The sequence below is a fragment of the Aptenodytes forsteri genome, unplaced genomic scaffold (assembly GCF_000699145.1).
Source record: "Aptenodytes forsteri isolate BGI_AS27 unplaced genomic scaffold, ASM69914v1 Scaffold11, whole genome shotgun sequence".
NCBI classification, from domain to species: domain Eukaryota; kingdom Metazoa; phylum Chordata; class Aves; order Sphenisciformes; family Spheniscidae; genus Aptenodytes; species Aptenodytes forsteri.
In genome coordinates this window covers 3,060,394-3,078,982 of record NW_008794155.1, presented here as the reverse complement: position 1 = coordinate 3,078,982, position 18,589 = coordinate 3,060,394, and the positions used below count along the sequence as shown (strand labels likewise).

At 41.8% G+C, this 18,589-nt stretch overlaps 1 protein-coding gene across 1 annotated transcript in view; it reads left to right on the top strand.

Annotated features, from left to right (window-relative positions):
* Positions 1-18,589, top strand: part of THSD7B (thrombospondin type 1 domain containing 7B) — a 282,252-nt gene that overhangs the window by 247,813 nt on the left and 15,850 nt on the right. The window contains exons 19-21 of the mRNA XM_019472194.1: positions 10,342-10,483; positions 11,925-12,040; positions 12,597-12,714. Of these exons, the coding sequence (XP_019327739.1) occupies positions 10,342-10,483; positions 11,925-12,040; positions 12,597-12,714 (376 nt within the window). The remainder of the gene's footprint in view (positions 1-10,341; positions 10,484-11,924; positions 12,041-12,596; positions 12,715-18,589) is intronic.

Below are 18,589 nucleotides of genomic sequence, written 5' to 3'. Positions count from 1 at the left end.
GAAAATTAGTTAGTAAAACACATAGTTATCACTGTGACAGTTGCTTCCACTCATCCTTCCACTTGGTCTACGGGAGAGGACCCACACAAGTAGAGCAGGTGAAGGGACCAGTATTCTAGCTGCAGTAAGGGCTGTCTGTGTTAAGAAATATTTGCAGGGCAGAGCTCTGTGAGCGATGCACAACTGCCGTAACAACCTGCTGGTAAACCGTGGTGGTTGCACTCCTCTGGACAGGTCTTAGGCCTGAGGGAATGACAGCTCTCCCTTCCCAACAGACACTATTTCTGTCCAGCGTCTCCTCCTCCTCAAAACTTTGAGGGAAGATTTGAGGCAACAGCAACAGAAGGGCATGGCAGCAAGGTGCCTGAACAATTGGTCTTGTCACAAAATACTCAAAACTTTGTGAATTATGCAGGGATTCAAGCCACCGCCAAGTGCTCTGTGTTTTCCTAAGTGTGCAAGATGGAAAGAAACTGCAAATTCTGTCTTGTGAAAACTCTCTGGCCTCAAAGCATGTAATTGCAAACCCATTGTTTCTCCCTGTTGAAATAGGTGCCAGGTTTAATCTCAGGGGTTTTGTAATAGACTTGCTTGATGTATTTAAGTGACAAACATATATTCCTTGCCCCTGTGTTAACAGGGCCATTATCAAAAGTCTGAGTGGTTATTGGACAGGTATTTATACTACTGCTGACACAGGTAATTTCCTTCCATAATATTTTGTGTAGCGTATCAATATACTCGGTAAGAACATGTCAAATAAAATCTTGTTTCATTTCCTGCATTCACCTCCTCCTGAGCAGCATAGCTTTGATGAAGTGTAACACTCTTGCAGCCAATACAGATGCTTGGATACCTTTCAAAGTCCCACTGTGGTTGGGCTGTTTCTTTGCCATTGACTTTTTTTTTTTTTAAGAGAGAGATTTTCTTCATTTTAGCATGCAGTAAACTAATGCAGAGATCCTCAAGGCCATTGCGTATTTTTCAGGTGCCTTGGTGGCAGTCAGTTGGTCATGAAGGACTGCTTGAAGCTTTAAGCACCCTAGTATCATTAACACACCCTGAGTTTTTCCCTGAAGACTCCTTTTTGACAATGGCGAAGCCTCTGTAGCCCACAGAAGCAGGAAAGGGATGCCCAGAGCTCGTGGGCTGCAGCATAGCTCTTGGCAGTCGCAGAGCCGAGTGCCACAGTCCCTGTGTCTCCTTGTACATCCTTTTGCCACGATAGATATTAATTCATAAATGTGAGGGCATCTGCATGCCAATGTAATTAACTGAACAATATGTTTTCACAAGCTGTTCTGCAACGCTTTGTTGTGAAACTGAGATGAGACTGTGCGGATGGAGCATGTGTTTAAATAGTTCTGTCCGGATATGAGGCAATAAACAGCTTGAAGTTTTATGGACAGATAAAACCCTCCCTTTGAAGAGGTTAGAGCAGTGCTGTCTCCCTTTTATAGCTACTCAGGCCATTTGTGTTCCTTTGGTTTGGAGAAAGGACCACACAGCACAGTCCCTCCCAGGCTGCACACGCTTAACATCTCCAAGGCAAGCGCTGGGCTTGCTGTAAGTGCAGAATGGCTGGACCATGACGGTGGTGTATCTTCAGTACGTGTGGGGGGTACTGGTGTGATGGGGCAGGGAAATGTGGTGGCCAGGAGTGAGGCATTGCCAGTACCAGGGTAATTAATGCAACCCTCCACCTCCTGAGTCGCCACTAGGGAAGGTGGTCACTGAGAATGGCCACAAGCTGGTGGACATGGTCAATGGAGTTACAAAGGCAATGGAGCCTACGGAGGATCCCGTTTCATCTTTAAGGGAAGAGCTACGTGTGGTCAGTTGAGTAGCTCCACTGGTGGCAAGTGAGAGCTTGGGTCTGGACCTTGCATGGAGACCCTACATATAGACACCCAAATATAGGAGTCTGCATCTGGAGCTGAATCTCTTATTAAGTCTTTTGGTCAGACCTGTTGTGCCTCCAGCCTGCTTGAAGTGTCTTCCCACGGAGCCCAAAAACATATCAGTACGTTTGCGTGTGTAGAACCTCTTGCTCATTAGGACTGTCTATTTAAATGTGTTTGAAGGAATTTTGCTCAATGGCTGGTATACTTATGCATGGTTTCTGATTCATGCCAAACTGGAGGTAAATGCCTGTCTTCTGAGGATGTATAAAATGCTTTTTGAACAGTCACTGAAAATCCATTTTCTACGTATGGCTTCTTTCTTTTCCCCAAGTAATCCAAAAAATTTGAAGGATCACATCATATTGAAATGAAAAAGCAAAACTGTACATCCTGGCTGCTCTTTTTCAAGCACATTTACATTTCATAGCAAAACAGTTGGCACACGTTTAATTGTAGCACTCTTGTGAGGCAGCTGCCAAAGAGCATTCCGGGAAATCTTCCTGTATCTCTGGTCATGTTTGGCTTGCTGGAGATAAAGAGGATTTATGAAACTTGACAAATTCTAGTTTGTAAGAAATGAGCAACCACAATTTCACCCTCATCTTTGCCTGAGTATCTCTTTGACTTGAGATATTTACCAAAGATTTTGGTCAGGTGAGAATTCTTTTCCAGTCGCTTTGGTGTTCTGCTCATGTTGTATAGTGTTGATAATAAATTTATCCTGATAGCGGAATAACTAACTCTTATCAGCTGAATATAAAAAGGCCTTTTAGATTATCCAGTTTACCTTTTGTCAATATGTCATTGAACTCTGGATACTTTCTAGGGTATTACTTGGTTTTATCTTGTAGCAATACTCTTCCCATGTGAATTTTCCACTTTCAGGAGAGTAAATGGTCTTGAATCATGTTGCAGTCAATGAGTCATAAAGGTGGCGGCTGCTTTGTCAATAGGAAGTACATTCTTCAATACTTCTTTCTGCTAAAACATTGTATTTGTTCTAACTTTTTTGGCCGCATTTCCCTTTTACTTTTGAATATTTATGTTTTTAGGGTGGCCTTTAGTAATTTCAGATGCTCCCACAATTCTTTTATGTGTATTTTCCAACTGAATTGCAATTTTTGCATCTTGATTATAGTGCTATTTAACACTGCTACACAAAGCTAAATTTTAATATTTCCTCTAATGGCACTTTGCCATGACCCAGAAATGCAGCCGTCTGAAATGTAATACTTTGAGGTTACTTTTGAGTTTTTGTCTCTTTACTGGATTCAAGAAACTCATAAGTACTGATTTAAAGCTTCCCTATTATTCTCACATTCTCTATTGTGAGAAGTAAATTCAAAATGGTTTTCTCTCTGATTGAAAACTATTTTTTGACTCATAAAGTTTTCTTCTTTGTCGTTACGTAACATCCACGTAACTTAAATATCAAGGCTTTAAAGCCATTTAAAATAACAGTTTGAAAAAAAAAATCATGAGCAAATTAGATTGACTTGCATTTTGCTTTAGAGATTTCGTGTTCGTTCCAGCTACAATAGCGTGTTCAGTCAGACATCATTACTTGATTGCTCAAAGACCTGGCTAAACAATCTGGAAACCAAAATCCTATCATCTCTCTTACATATTCAGCGATCGAATAACATGCACTACCTGCGGTGTCTCGACTTTGTATTCATCTGACTTGGAAATGCAATTAATTGACTTCAGTTGAATTCATCAGAGCAGTCTTAAAAAGAGTTAATATGCGAGTTGTGCTACAAGTCCCTGAAATAATCACCTCAAATTTATGTTGTTAGCTCTCTGCTGCTGTGTCCATAGCTGTTGCAGCCCCTGTAGCCGATCGGAGTGGCCTCCTTGTTTGCCTCAGCTGTTGGCATTTCTAGCAGCTAATTTTGAGAGGTCTGAAATTAGTTAATTATAGGAGGTTATGTGTCTAGTGAGTGAGAACAGCTGTCTCTCTTTCAGCGAGCATTTTCCTCACAGATCAATAGCTATATACAATGCTCAGGACTTGTGACAATTGAGTTGTTATTCTCTTGAATCTGAGGGGGTGTGTGTAATATTGCAATAACCATATTAAGAGTGGCACCAGGCAATACCTCCGACTCTCAGGTTTTGCAGTGACTTTCATCATAGATGCGAGTCGGAGTCATTATGGTTTGGAAATGCTTTCCCTCCCGAGCCAACTGGAAGAGGAATTGTGGACTCGTGTAGACGTTGGGACTCACTGAAGTCTTCATCACGACTAGTACCTTTATACGTAAGTTTGGCAGAGGACCTGCAGTATGGAGGCTGGATTGAAGAATGAAGCTTGCACAGCGTTGTATTTCTAACCCAAGAGATAATTTATTCAGGTCAAGCATGAGAATTATGCTGGTCCAAGGCTTTTCTGGAAGACTGTACGGTGCTCCTTATGCATAGCTGGGACTTGATTTTTTTTGGTATGGCTTTATCAAAGAGTTGGTAACTGCTGTATTTTTTTAGATTCATTGTTTTATTTTTACTTACCTTTATCAACAATCATTTTAAAAAAAGTAATGGTTATATATGGAGGGAGATAAGGTCTCAGAACCTAGATACATCTCAAAAAGAAAATTTATGCAAATGCATTTTCATTTCAAAAGACTGCTCATGTTATTGTAAATGGCTTGTTAAATTGTTACAAAGCATCCACATCGGCAGGAACAGTATAACGGTTCATTGCACTGTTAAGAAGAGTCAAATCCTGTTGCTGCCAACGCATTTACCTTAGTTTGAGGTTGTATGTTTCCTTATGAATAGCCAGTTAAATATAATGTGGCCAGCTGTTTATAGTGCAGTGTGCATTATACAAGCTGTTTGATAAATTAAACAGCTTAAAGGGCTCTCTAATGGGTTACAACCTTAATAATGCATGTGAAAGCCTAGATCAATGGACGGCTTTTAAAATCCATCACAAAGAAGGTCTAATAGTGTATATTAACATGTGATATGTTAACAGTTCTTACTCTGGAACTTAGCATTCATAACGGTCCAGTTTTATTTTATTTCATGTCCTTCTCTTCCAGAACAAACTTTCTGTGCGTTGGCTGTTCTGTTATTGTCTGGAGCAAAGGCTGGGTACATCCTTCGTGTATGCTTGTGTCCCTCTCTTTTTATGTTAACTTAAAATAGTGACAAGCGGTCATGGTGGAAAAATGTGATTGGCTAAAAGAAATATTAAAAAGTGCAGTAGTTAATAGTGCCAAGAATTCCTCCATAGAATCAAGATGATGGCTTTTATAATTTCTAAATCATCTTTTGGGAAAAACTCCGATTCATTCCTACCTTAACATTTTATGTACCTCTCATTGCTTCAGAATATTTTGTTTCTGTAGTGGTTTATATAATCTGGCCTATAGATCCCTGTCTCTAGCTCAACTTTTTCACACGTCATAGAAAAGGATAATGGAAATGGTGAGATTTAATACAATAAGGTAGGCTGAGACAGTATAGTTGTACACGTAAAGAAACTTATTATGTCTGTGTATGAAGTCCTATTGCTGTAGGCTATTAATGTGCGACCTGAGTTAGGTCCCCGTTGTTATTTCCATCCAGAAATTAATTCCATTCCTATCACCGATACCAAAGGAAGCACATGCCTGAATTACACACCCTGCTGCTTACAGTCATCAAGGAGGAATCTGGACTAAATCCAAGAAACAACATAGTCTGTAAAACTTAACTGCCAAACTGAGTTGGCACCTAACCTTGAAGGTACATAGAGTTCTCCAGGCCTCTGACCCTCTACCTCTGTGCATCACAGCTACCTCCATTTCTTAGGACTTGTTTCCCCTCTTATATTTATGGCCAATCGACACCCATATTCATCGTCCTTCTTTGATCCATAAATCTTTCATCTATTGCTAGCCTGGGTGGTGGCAGAAGTGGGTTTCAGTTGTCCAGAACAGAAGCAGAAATTGGGCAAAGGTTTTCCACTTGCTAAGCAGGTGCTAAACTCTGATGGTCTCCAGGCTGCAGCAAGAATTACTTGTCCCTCCTGGTAGCACCAGCCCTCTGGCAGATCAGAGCCTCAGTTTCCTGAAAAGATCAGGTGAAGGTGCTGAGTCTCCAGAGTTGCTCTCATTGCAGTTCGCTGGAGATGTCCCTGGAGCCAAGACCCAAGCGGGAGGCTGAATTTCACCCCACCTTCTTTTTCGCGTTCCTCTACATGAGGTCTGTGCAAGAGTTGCTCGATCTGGTCCCCGGCACGGATCAGCGAGGTCTGTGCATGCGGAGAGCTTCAGCACCTGCACCGGGTTCTGCATTGCGCTCGGTTCAAGCATCTCCTGGCTTTGACACTGCCCAAATCTATCTTAATAAATCATTGCAATCTAAGTCTATCACCTTGGCTTTCAATTTCTGCGTAAGGATATTTGCTGTTATGCCCAATTCTACCCCATTGTTACATGCCAAATTCTCCAACTATGGAAACTGGTTACGGGATTTATAACCACAGGCATAAAAGTAAGTAGCATGACCATAAAGAGGTGATCTCAAAAATACAAGTCAAAGTTAAACTCCCACTACTGAATGCTTCCGTTGTATGTACCAGCCTTTCTCTTAACAGTGTTGTTGGCTGCACCTTTTCCTCTTTCCTTGTGCTTCCACTGTAGAATAAGTGTTGGCTAATGCTGAGCATGAGCCAGTTGTGATTACCGTACAGGAGGTAATGGCTGACTTAATGTAAAAATAATGAAAAAAAAGCTTAATCTGTCATCAGTGAAAGTAGTAGTTATTAACAGAACAGTAGGAAGTAAAATAATGTCTTTGAAAGTGTAGCATCCACTTAGTGGGAAGAGAGGAGCTGTAAATGAAGATATCGGTAAAGGATTGCTGAATCACAGTGGGTTTTATTTATTTAAAACCCCCAAAATTATAGAGCTTGTGATAAGAAATTTGGATTCCTAGTGGGGTAGAGCAGATCCAGTCTTGATCCACGTATCTGAATGGCACCTTCACTATTTCGTATGGAAGAGTCAAGTTGTTTTTGTAATTTTCTTCATTTGTGAGAATAGTCAGAATCAACCTCTTCCATAATCTTGCCCAAATCTTAATTAATTCTGTGATAATTTCTTACTTTAATTACTCAAGTAATACTTCTTTCTTTTGCTGCCTTTTCTATGATATTACTGACTGCTATTTCTGTCCTACTTCCTAAAAATGTAATTTGCCATTGATGGTGATTGGGTTTTTCTTTCAGTATTTTTTAAGATCCAAATTCAGGACTAGATACAGACCATTGGTAGTGATGGCAGTGGTGACAATGGTGACATAATATCTTCCTCCTGCTATGCAGCTTACACACTTCTCTCCATTATTGCTTGTTAATACCCTCAGCATCTCCCCACTGGAAACAATTCCTCTTCTTTAACTTTCACCGTTCACATCCCCTGATGACTTTGAGTCTGCCAAGCCATTCCTCATCCTTTGCCGTGTCGTAAATATTTAATTTTTCCAGCCTGGGATTTTGGAGGGGTCCTGCAGGAGTTGTGCACCCAAGCCCATTGAGTTTCCAGGGTAGCTGGATACTCAGCTCAGTCTTGCTCCTTTGAAAATCCCAGCTTTCATCTTTTTTCTTTGCAAGTCATTCCCTCCTGCCGCTTATTCAGTTCCATATATATTTGGCTCAATTTTTTACATCGTTAACTTGAAAGAGTAAGGCCAGAAAATCAATTATAAAACTAAATTGACTTATCAATTGACATAAAGAGAAATTCAACAAATAATATTACAGGATATTAGTTACAGTTTGCCGACTTTGAATTTTTGCGTGTTTCCCATGTACTCAGCTTGATTAAATGAACACTTCTCCTACGGAGATTCTTTATTATTCAGAACTAGTAAAAGTGGGGAGCTTATCGCATCAGCTCTGGCTTCTGAACAACATGGCTCATCAGCACAGTGAGAATGCCAGCCTCAGAGCTGCGGTAAACTGGCCGTTTATTTGGATCCTGGCAAACACAAGATAGACTTTGACGTGTTTGAGTCACGGCTGTTAAACTGGTCTGCTGCCCACCGGGAGGACGTCTGAGGAGGAGAACGGTCCTGCTAGCCAGGAAACCTGGGTGGCTGTATGACAGCGTGTGCAGCGCTGAGCTGAGTCAGTGCCCTGTAATGGAGCACAATGGGGTGCACGCTAGATGGGGGGAAAAATACTGTTTTATTAAAAGAAGTTACTTACCTACAAATGATGCATATTTTCTGTCTGCAGGTTCTTATTTTGAAGGGAGCAAAAGCAGGTATTTCTGAGATGGCACAGGCATAACTTCTTTCACAGCATTCATTGATTTTTTTTTTTTTTCCCCTTTGGTAACATAATGCAGGGAAACATTAATTAGGAGTAGCTACTGAGATACCTTCTTCGATATTTTTTTTGTTTGTTTTATTTGTTTTGTTTTATTGGCAAATGATTTAAGTTACTAGTGTTAGTTGTTAGGATGAACAATCGGGTTACTTGTGGAAAAGGCAGTAAAGTATTAGTAAACACTTAGCCTAGGTTTAATTTTCAGATAATTAAGAGCAATTGGTTATTTTAGATGACCATAGATATTCGAATAAGATTACCATTTAAAATGATTTGACAAGGTGTGTGTCAGCAATAAGAACGTAATAGAATTTCCTTCACATAGTGTAAGCATGAGGAAGATAGGACCTGACAAGGTATTTTAAGACCGGACCGGACTTTTTTCCTATTTGTCCTGATATTTATTCTGTTTAGTTATGCTATCATCTGTGCAACTAATCCAGTTTACAGCAGTCTGAGATCTAGATTTATGCTGCAATGCCATTATGTTTCTCTTTAATATTCACAGTACAGGAATTATCCATATTTTCACCCATGGAGGGTTCAGTGTTTGCAGGCAGTTCGTTGCATGATAATAAGCCTGTGATTTTAAACTGTTAGTTATTTTTTGTAATTAAAGTACTCTCTAGAAAAGTCATGTTTTAAATTCCCAAGCATTTCTGAAAATGTATTTCTACATGCACTGGTTTTTTGGTTTTCTTTGCTGTTCTTGAGCAATTTTTAGTGCTATTGAGAGACTGTTAGGAATTAAATAGGTCATCTTGTTCAGTAAATGGCTGTGAATACCTTTAATAGGGATTTATTTCCATTAGGTTTGCTGCGGCCACTTCCACGCACCCATTCCCGCTGTACTGGATTGCAGGAAAACTCTGCTGAGTTTCAGCGCGTCAGAGCCCCTACCCTTGGGGCTGCTTTTCTGCCCCAGCCTTGCAGCCTAAATGGCTATTACGTATTCCAGTAATCACCCTGGCTTCAGAATAAGCTTTTTTAGACTTTTTTGTGATTTCACTTAACGAGACAAAGCAGCAATCCTTAGTGCTCTTCACCACTGATTAGCCTTGCCCGGTGTCACAGGCATTTAATCTTTGGCGCTGCGATTCCTTCCTCCTGAAATAGTTCCCCTTGGCATGAGACATGGATGGGACAGTCATGCCAGGGCAATGGCATGGCCCAGCCAGTGCTTATGCTATATCCCCAAATTAAGTAAACCACGGGAAAAACTTAGGAAATGCGTGGCAGAGCCGGGTGACACCTCCGTGTGACATCCAAAGAGAAGGGCTCTCTGCAGAGGAGGGGTAAGCAGGAGGCTGCAGGAGGGGATTTGTGGGGATGAGCAGATGCTTTCCTCTACGTAAAGGGGATTTTTCCTGGAAGGCAGAAAACATTCAGTCACTATTGCGAAGTCTGCAGCTGAAATGGAAAGCAAAACAGCCCCATGCCAGAGTGCTAAGAGAGTGAGGATGGGGGACTGCTAAAACCAAACAATTTTTGTGCCTGTGATGTACAAACACAAATGAAAACCGGCCTCAGTTGGTTGATATTCGCATGAAAATGTAAACAAGCAAATCCTGGTTTATAGGCAGTTGGCCATCAGTATTTGTATCACATACTTCAAAAAGTCACCCTGTCTTCTTGTCAGCATCATAGCTGATACGTAATTACAAATGTCCTTCCTAGAAATGAAAGCTTTGCTGTAACCTCACTTACTACTTAAAAATGCATTAATTGTGCCAGAAATCCTGTCCCATTTTTCAGTACTGTGGCATTTTACTAGAAATCTTGGGAAGAGGTGGAGAGTAGAGCACAGCAAAATGGCACGGTCTTTATCTCGTTGTCCCCAAGGATCCTTACAAAAAGTTACGGAAATAAATAGTATAGGAGTGCCTAAAACAGCCAAATCAGGGTGGGCAAAAGATGACTTTTAGTAATATTGGATTCTTACCTTTGAACCACATTTCTTTTCCTTCATACGCTTTTAAGTATCTAGAACAGGAGCGTGATTGTACCGTACCTCGGCATGGCCGTGGGTGTGCATGTAGCAACCCCAGGCGGTCGGTGTCTGTACGATTTACTAGGGTCTCTGGTACTGTCCATCACTTTTGTATACAGGTGTGTGATCCGAATGTTATGCAAACCCGGACTCGACAAGTGCTAAGGTCTTCTATCAATACAAAGCCCTGCCCTGAAGATTCACAAATGAAGCCATGTATTCTTAACCAGAATTGCTTCCAATATCAGTACAATCTAACAGGTAGGTATACCTTTCCAATATACTCTTAGCAGGAAGTGACACCAATTACAGCATACATTAAATTGATGTTCTGCTTTTCCAAATATCTTTGCATAAAAGATTCGGCTCCTTAAAGGCTTCCTCCAGTTGTGTTTTCAGTTATATTTGCTTGTGGTGTTGGTTAAAGCCTTGACACTAAAAGAGTTATGTGTAGACATCACTGATTTCACTACAGTTAGTTACATGTCTTTCATTTTTTTTTTTTGTCCACAAGTTAGTGGACAAATGCACAATTTTTACTTTAAGTCGTCATTGCAGGTACGCTGGAAATAAAAGAGGTTAAATGGGATCTCTTCTTTTTGGTGGGTTATCAACAGAATTAATTACAAAATTCCACTTAAAAGAGTATCATCTGTGTGATTCCGGTGAAGCCAATAATACCAACAAAAGTCTGGTTTGAAGGCAAATATGGGTTATATGGGTGGGCATAGGATATTCAGAGCAAAATGCATTATTTAGGACCTTTAGAAGCAATTAGATCTGTTGCAAACAAACTAACAAAAAAAAAAAAAAGGAAAAATTCCTTTTGTTTTGACCAACTCGGATAAATGAGAAAGGCAGAGAGAGGAGAGGAGATCTAAGAGGAGTTTGGGGGCTGATGGGAGGGGAGAACAAAGCAGGAGAAAATGTTATATCTGAATATAAACTCATCCTGTTTGAAATAAAAGCCCTAGAAACACCCAGGCAGCAGGACGATGCCTTTTTTATCATCACATTTCAGAAATGCAGAACATTTATGTGTTCATGTTTATCAGAGGTGGAAGACACAAAGTAATAGGTTTTCTTCTTGCATGCTTCCTATTCGTTGGTGGTGTATGGAAATTTTTGTTGTTTGTGTTATCCTTTTTTGTTTATTTTAAATGGTGTTTTAAGGCTTATTTTAGTTTAGTTGTATTCTGACCGTCACTATTTCAGACAAGTAACAAGATATGAATTTTCTTCTACTAGAAACACTGTTTTTATTTCACGAGTATTAAAGCTTAGTTTTAAATAATGGAAAGCTTTGCCTTGAGACAAGAAATAGGTTAAACCGGAGTTACCCTTCAGAAACTTCCCCAGCTACTTTATCAAAGTGAAATTTTACTTCAGATAATACAGTCTTGTAAATGCGCCAACTGCGTTGAACTGATACGCTTTATCAGCGTTTAACAGTTTTCTGTGCGCTCTGAGGTCTCGGTTTCGTTAAGGGGATATCTGAGTGCAAAGTCAGGAGTTTCTCCTCTGAGACTTGCTTGGTTTTAAGAGCAACTTTCTTTTGTGTGGGTTGTTCTTGGGTTTGGGATGCCCTGACGTGGGGGAGCACTGCGTTAGGGGAAGGTAACCCGCGTGTTGAGTAAAAAGGTGTGAAAACAGAATGACGGCCACGACCTGCTGCACTGCGTCCTTTGCTTTCTGTCTGCAGGCTGGAGCGGGTGCCAGCTGGGTGCCAATGCCACCTGCGGGCACGGAGAGCGGCGGCGTCTCCTGAGCTGCCGGCGCAGCGACGGGGCCACCGTCAGCACGCAGCTCTGCCAGCGGGTGAGGATGGCACACATGTGTGAGCGGGGCAGGGAAACGCCCAGAGGTTCATTTCGTTTCTAGAAAGCCAGTGCCTTCTGATCCGCACCAAGACACTGTCCATGGGTGGTGGATAGGCTGTGTTCAGTGCTGGGAGCACAGCAGTTGGGTGCTTTGGGGAACAAAAGCATCCCCGGGGTGTTAATGGGTGGTATCGTTCCTTGACTCAAATGGGAGGTTTTGGGGTTGGAGTAGCACGCATGGGGCACAGCTATAGACCCTGCACCATGGCTCCAACAAAGCTGGCCACCAGGGAGATTGTGCCCTACTAGAAGTTTGGGATTGTCCTTTGAAGAGTAAGACCCAAACACTGAGGGACTCGTAGATGTGAAATGCTTCAACGCTGAAACTGCTTTCACCAATTGCACCCTCGGGAAAACTCCCTGTAAGCAACAACGTTGGCATCCCACTGGAGCTGCTGCCAATTTTCGGTTTCCTGACTTGGTGCCCAGCCGTGGCAGGAGGTGGCCGGGGGGCCTGGGGAGCCTGACGCCTCTGTTTCCTTGTCATCTCACAGCTTCGCCTGGAGAAGCCCGTGCAGACGAGCAGTCGGTGCGTGGTGGGGTGCACGGTGGACTGCCAGCTCTCGGCATGGTCAGCCTGGTCGCAGTGCTCCCACACGTGTGGCGCTGGCGGTGAGTCCCCACCTGCCCTCCTGCCCCCTTCCCCCCCCCACGCCTCAGCAATGCAGTGCAGATGGGACCCCCAGTCCCAGAAGGGCTTACGCAGCCCCCGAGCAGGGGTACAGAGCACAGGGATCGCCCCGAGCTGCACCGAACCCTTCGGAGGTGATTTTTGACACTCTCGAGGTCTGGAAGAGTTGGGTTTTTTGAACAAAGCAGGCTATTTTCAAAGTACTCAAAAGTGAAAAATGCAATTTAGGAAACCAAGTGGACAGATGCCCGGAGGATTGTTTTATTAATTAATTCAAACTCTCAGAATTCAGTCATAGGAAACATTAACCCCAGAGACAGGAGGAGTACGTAGAGCTAGCGAAGAGCTGGGGAGAGTTACAGGATTCTTAAGAAATGGATAAATAACTAAATACAAATCCTCTGGTGAAGGTACTTTTAGTAACATAATTACATCCCATTGAAGAAAAAGCACTAAGACTATTTTTCATCATTTAGTATATGCCTCTGTCTCCATCTTGTATCCACAGGTCCCTTAATACATGTATGGCTCCAGTAACTTCAGCGAGGTTTTCTATAGCCAGTAATGCTAACCAGCATACAAAAAGTGAAAGGATTAGGACCTTTTTTTTTAACTTTGTATAATTTTTAAAACCCTTTGAGTATTGACATGAGGAAATGTGTTGAAGCTTTTATTCAAAATAAGCTCGTGACATTATTTCCCAGGCTTCTGATGCACATTAGATGTACAGTCTGTAAGATTCGCGAGCCATAATGCATATTTGAATCAAATTCACTTAAGGTCAAAAAGAAAAAAGCTCTTAACTTCCATAAAGTGATTCCTTCAGATGGATTTCGGAGATCAAAGCATGTTATAGGAAAAGCTTAATATTTGGATTAGTGCTGTTCGTTCTTTGCTGAGCTTTTAGCCCTTTTGTACAGTAGTGCTTTCTTAACAGAAATGAATAATTCATAGACAGTATTTTAACAACAACACACTAGGAATACTATTAATTCCAAATTTGATTTTTTCTTCAAAATCCATTTTGGAGTGTTAATGCTGATGTTGCTGAATGGACTTAAATTATTTTTTTCAGTATTCAGTCACTTACTAAAATAAACAGAGCTACATGTGCAAAAGCAAGTCGTAACTTCTTTATGGCTTTTAGCAAGCTAAAGGAGCAGCTCGTCCTGTATAATGCCTGAAGGTTTTTTTGTCCTGAGCTCTTACATTGCATAGTCTGCAAAGGGACGCAGTCGAGTAAAGGTACGTCTCATGTTCCTGATCCTGAAATGCTTATGAAAATCCTAAGACTGGTTAAAGAGCTGATGGTTCCCAATGCATGTAAGGAGCAACCAGTTACTTCATGTCCTAAATCAGAGCTGGGCTTCTGCAGAGGAAAACTGGAAACATCCGTGCCCTGTCGAAGCAAACCTCAGCTCTTCCAGGGCGTGTCCTGGCTGTAGGTGCCAAACCTCATTAAGGCTACTTGAACCACACAGTCAAGCCCAAGCTCAGCTCAGTCTATGGGTCATCTTCTGGTCCTCAAAGATCATAACTCCATTGTACTGCTAGCTAGAGAGCAGGCTCATACAGTTCAGGACATAGACGTGTACGATTTAAAAGCTGGAGATGCTGTTTTGTGAACCTTCGGCAGCTAAGCAGCTGGGAAAGTCTTAAAAATTGTATCATAAGGAAGCCAAGTTTTGCTCAGTCCTGCTCTATTGTTTGAATGGCTTTGCAGGGACCCAAGAGTCTTCTGAATCTCATCCCAAAGCAGGAGCATCAATGAAACAAAAGTACTTTGCATCCAAGTTATTCCGAACGCATGGTTTATTTTACTGCAGCCCCAGTCCTGATCTGAGTTTTGCTGCAGCAACCGTCAAGCGTGGAGCTACACCGGTATCAAACATCCGTGATGGAGGGACCTTGGCACCAGTCCTGTGGCCATGGCCTTTGTGTGGTTCCAACAGCAGAAACACTGTCATTTCAGCTTCTTCACTGAGTTCCAGTTGGTTATAAATACTATTTGATGATGGTATTAACAGAGAAGACATTAATTATGTACTCATCTACTGGTGGTACTTCATAGATGAATAGAGTGAGGGTTTCCTACCCGAAGGTTCACAGACGGCAATACCTTTGAAATCATCATGAGTTTCTCACAGGCATTTGTGAGAATAGGATGAAGCCTCCAATTAGACAGGGAAAACCAAAGGATGACAATAAATGAGCTGTGGGAATTGGCTGTAGCAAACACTGATTCGGCTTCCCTTTGCCAAACAAGTAATTGCCCGCTATTTGATGAAGCTAAAATGTAGGACTTAGGTGCACGGCTCTCAGAAATAATTCACAGCAAATGAGTTGTACACACCGTTACTGGCTCCGCTCACAATAATATTCTGCTTTTTTGGCTTTTCTTGGAAAGCATGTGAAGGGCCTGCTGAAGTACCATAAATGACTTCAAAGAGAAACATAATTTAAGTATCATTCAGATCAAAATTTAGTGTTGCTGGATTTACGTTTTCACGTGTTTCTTAACTCAAGCATCGTTGCTAACATTTTTATTCTGTTCATCTCTTCCAGTAACAGTTTGCTGTGATATATTTTAATGGATGGTACCTTTCTCTTGCTACGGTTTTATTTTATGGAACAATGCATTTAAACATGAAGTGGTGCTGCTGTGGCACTGACAGCTAATATGGTTCTGGTACACAGCAGCCAAAGGCGAATATATTGATTTTTATAAATGATGAGTAAAGTAGATCTCTCTTTCCTGCCTGCGCTGAGCCTACGGAGATGTGTAACTGATATTTTTCTGTTGCAGCTGTAGTTCTGGGCAGCATCTGTTTGGGATGCTGGCTAGGGCTTTAGGCTGACATTGGGTTATATATTAGGGTTCCTCATATCAGTTGCTGTACTGCTATGAAAAGATGTATAGTACTGCGTTAATGGATGATGCTCCCACGGCTTGAATCAAAGTTACTGGAAAGATTTTTGCTATGGATAATCCCCAGCAAATTGTATTTCCTTTGTTAAGGCAAATGAATACACGAGGATGCTGAATTTTTCTGCGTAAACGTTTTCCAATCCTGTATGATTTCTCCCAAGTTGTCTAACAGCAGTGCTAAATAGTATAAGAACACCTAAACCCGTGCTTTGCCACTTATAAAGCTGACTTCATCAGATAAACGATGGGACTTAACCTGAGTTACCCAGGGTTGAACACGCTGCTGTGCCTTGCTCAGTCCTCAGAGCCCAGAAGAGACCGTAGCGAATTGCAGAGATGTGCACCCCAACGCCAGACTGACCCGTGGGTCAGAAATGAGGGGGACGAGGATGTGCCCGACTGAAAAATTTGGTGGTTACATTTTTCACTGATTCGTCACCAATTTGGGAAAACATTTTTGGTTTTGCCTTCTGAAGAGGAAACTTCCGTGACTTTTTCTCGCTCGCTACTCAAACTCGTTAAGCTCTGGTTTGATGGTGCTGGGAGGCATTGCTGGAAGAGGGGCCACCAAAAGCTCTCCCAGAGCTGTGGCTGGTGGGACTGGCAGTGGGAAGTAGATGAAAAAGCCCCATTTATCACCAGTCCCCTTTGCTTGTGACTTGACCTAACCTGGCCTCCAGGGCTGTGTTTAAGTAACTTGATCCCTGCTCTGGTCTTGCAGTTGCTTGATAGGGTTGTGTTTTATACGCTCTGCTCACGCTCATCAAACAGATAACGACGTGTCAGTAATTTTGACTGGGATGAACTCCAGCAGGAATTTTAACCATCTTAGTTTCAGCTGCGACGCATCACTTTGTGGGGATAAAATGCAAAGAATGGCAAGATTTTTTGGGGCTAAAAAATGTTATTCTTCTGATTTGAAAATATGATCCTATGTTTCTGAGATGAAATTTTAGCTGCTGATGCAAAACAGGATTTTAAGTGACCAACATTAACAAGACTAGCCTCTTTTTTCCTCCTTTCAAAACTAATGGCAAATTTGAGGACATGAAAAGATACTTATTTTCAATTTTCAGCACACTTTCTGTCTTTATTTTCATATCATTCAACACTGCAGAGCAAACAGAGATGTGGCCAATTCATGAGGAAATTAAAGAAAAATTCATTGGGAAATTAAAGAAACACCTAGGATTGCTTTGACTCTTCCAGAGTTTGTATTGGCAGAAAAATAATTTCACATGCAGTGAGATTCTATTCTCCATAGGCAGCAAAAGATATTTAAAGGTATTTAGGTATTTAAAAAGTAAAGACGGAGAATTTGTCTGCTACTTGAGTGGTAACTGGGCACCTAGATAATGTTTATGGAGTGAGGAAAAAAAATCAGAGCTTTAAGAAACTCACTCCCGTGATTGTGCAAAGAAAGATTTCAACAAAATTTTCTTTCTTCGATGATTTATTCACAGTATAAAAAGAAAGTGATAGACTAAATGAGTCAAGCACCAGCTGACCATTGTGAATGTATTGAGTTTAAATGGTTTGGATAACCAGCTGTAGGAAAATAAAATGTAAATAAATACAGAACGGTTGTTAATTCCTCTTAAAAGGAAAATCGTGTTTTCTATTCAATGATCTTCCCATTTACATTTTGCTAGAAAGATGTTAAACAGAGTGTACGGAAGGAAATTATTTCTTTAATTAAAATAGCTTGATGAATGCTTCAGGCTTTCAAGTCCCTCCTAATGAAATCAGATCTTTTAAGCTTAGGAGATCTCCTTTTCCGTAGCTGCCGTTTCGGGAGGCCGGGCGGGGGCCGCAGAGCCCCCTGGCCCGGGTGAGCCGCCTGCCCCAGGGCATCCCGAAAACCCCACAGCCACGGGCTTCCCACGGATTCCCAAAGAGCCTTTTCCATTCCTTACCAGTTCACAGCATTCAGAAGTAATAAGAATCCGGCAAATTTGGTCCATTACTGGAGAGGAAGAAACAGCTAATTTTGGCCGGTTGGGCAGGGGAGGGCTGCGGTGGGGTTTGCCGGCAGCGGGCTGGGGGGTTGCTCTTCCCTCGCTCTGATCCCCGGTGAACTGCAGGAGTTTCTTACCTTTCCTTTCCTCTCAGCTGGTAGGATTTTTTTCCACCTCCTAATGTATCTGATTCCGTGATGGCTGAATGCACAGTCATGTGGATAAGAGCTTTTATCATCACTTCTGTTACAAACTCCCCAGGTCCAGGGGATTAGAATTGGAAAAGGAAGAAGTCTTAAAATTGGTTTAAATGGCTTTAAAAATGGAATTCAATGAGTCAGAGCAAGGGAATAGCATTGTAAAGGTAAGAGAGCTTGCTAAGGTATCCATCAGTAGCTTTTTCAGGTGTGTCTGCTTTTAATTTTTATTTGATAAAATGTTTTTGGAAACCCTGCTCCGTAGACAGTCACGATGACAGTTATTAGAGATGTACCTTAAAACCAGCTGCGGTACCGTTAATTAAAAAGTACGTGCATAAATAGCTGGGAGAAGGATCTGGCTGAATATCGCAGCCTCCCCACTTCACCGGGGTGTTTGCTTCCCCCCCGGACTCCCCCCTGCTCACGATTGCAGCTGAACGACTGCGATACAAATGGGAGTGCTCCACCGCGACACGTTATCTCTTTCCTTTTCGGCGAGTTAGGAATTACGGCTCGCATCTGTCTTGTTGCATGTGTGTGCCCTTATTACTTACTGCCTCTCAAATCCACGCCTGTTGAAAGTCAAGGCAAAAATTTTATCCCCAGCACAATCTTCTGCATCCTGTTGCATAAGGGCTTTTTTTTTTCCACTTTTCTTTTTAATTGGAGCCGGGATTCTAATTGAAACATTTTGAGTGAAAACATTCCTGGAAGTAAATGGACAGCAAAGGAGATGGAAACGGAATTGCTGTAACTTTAATGAATGTAT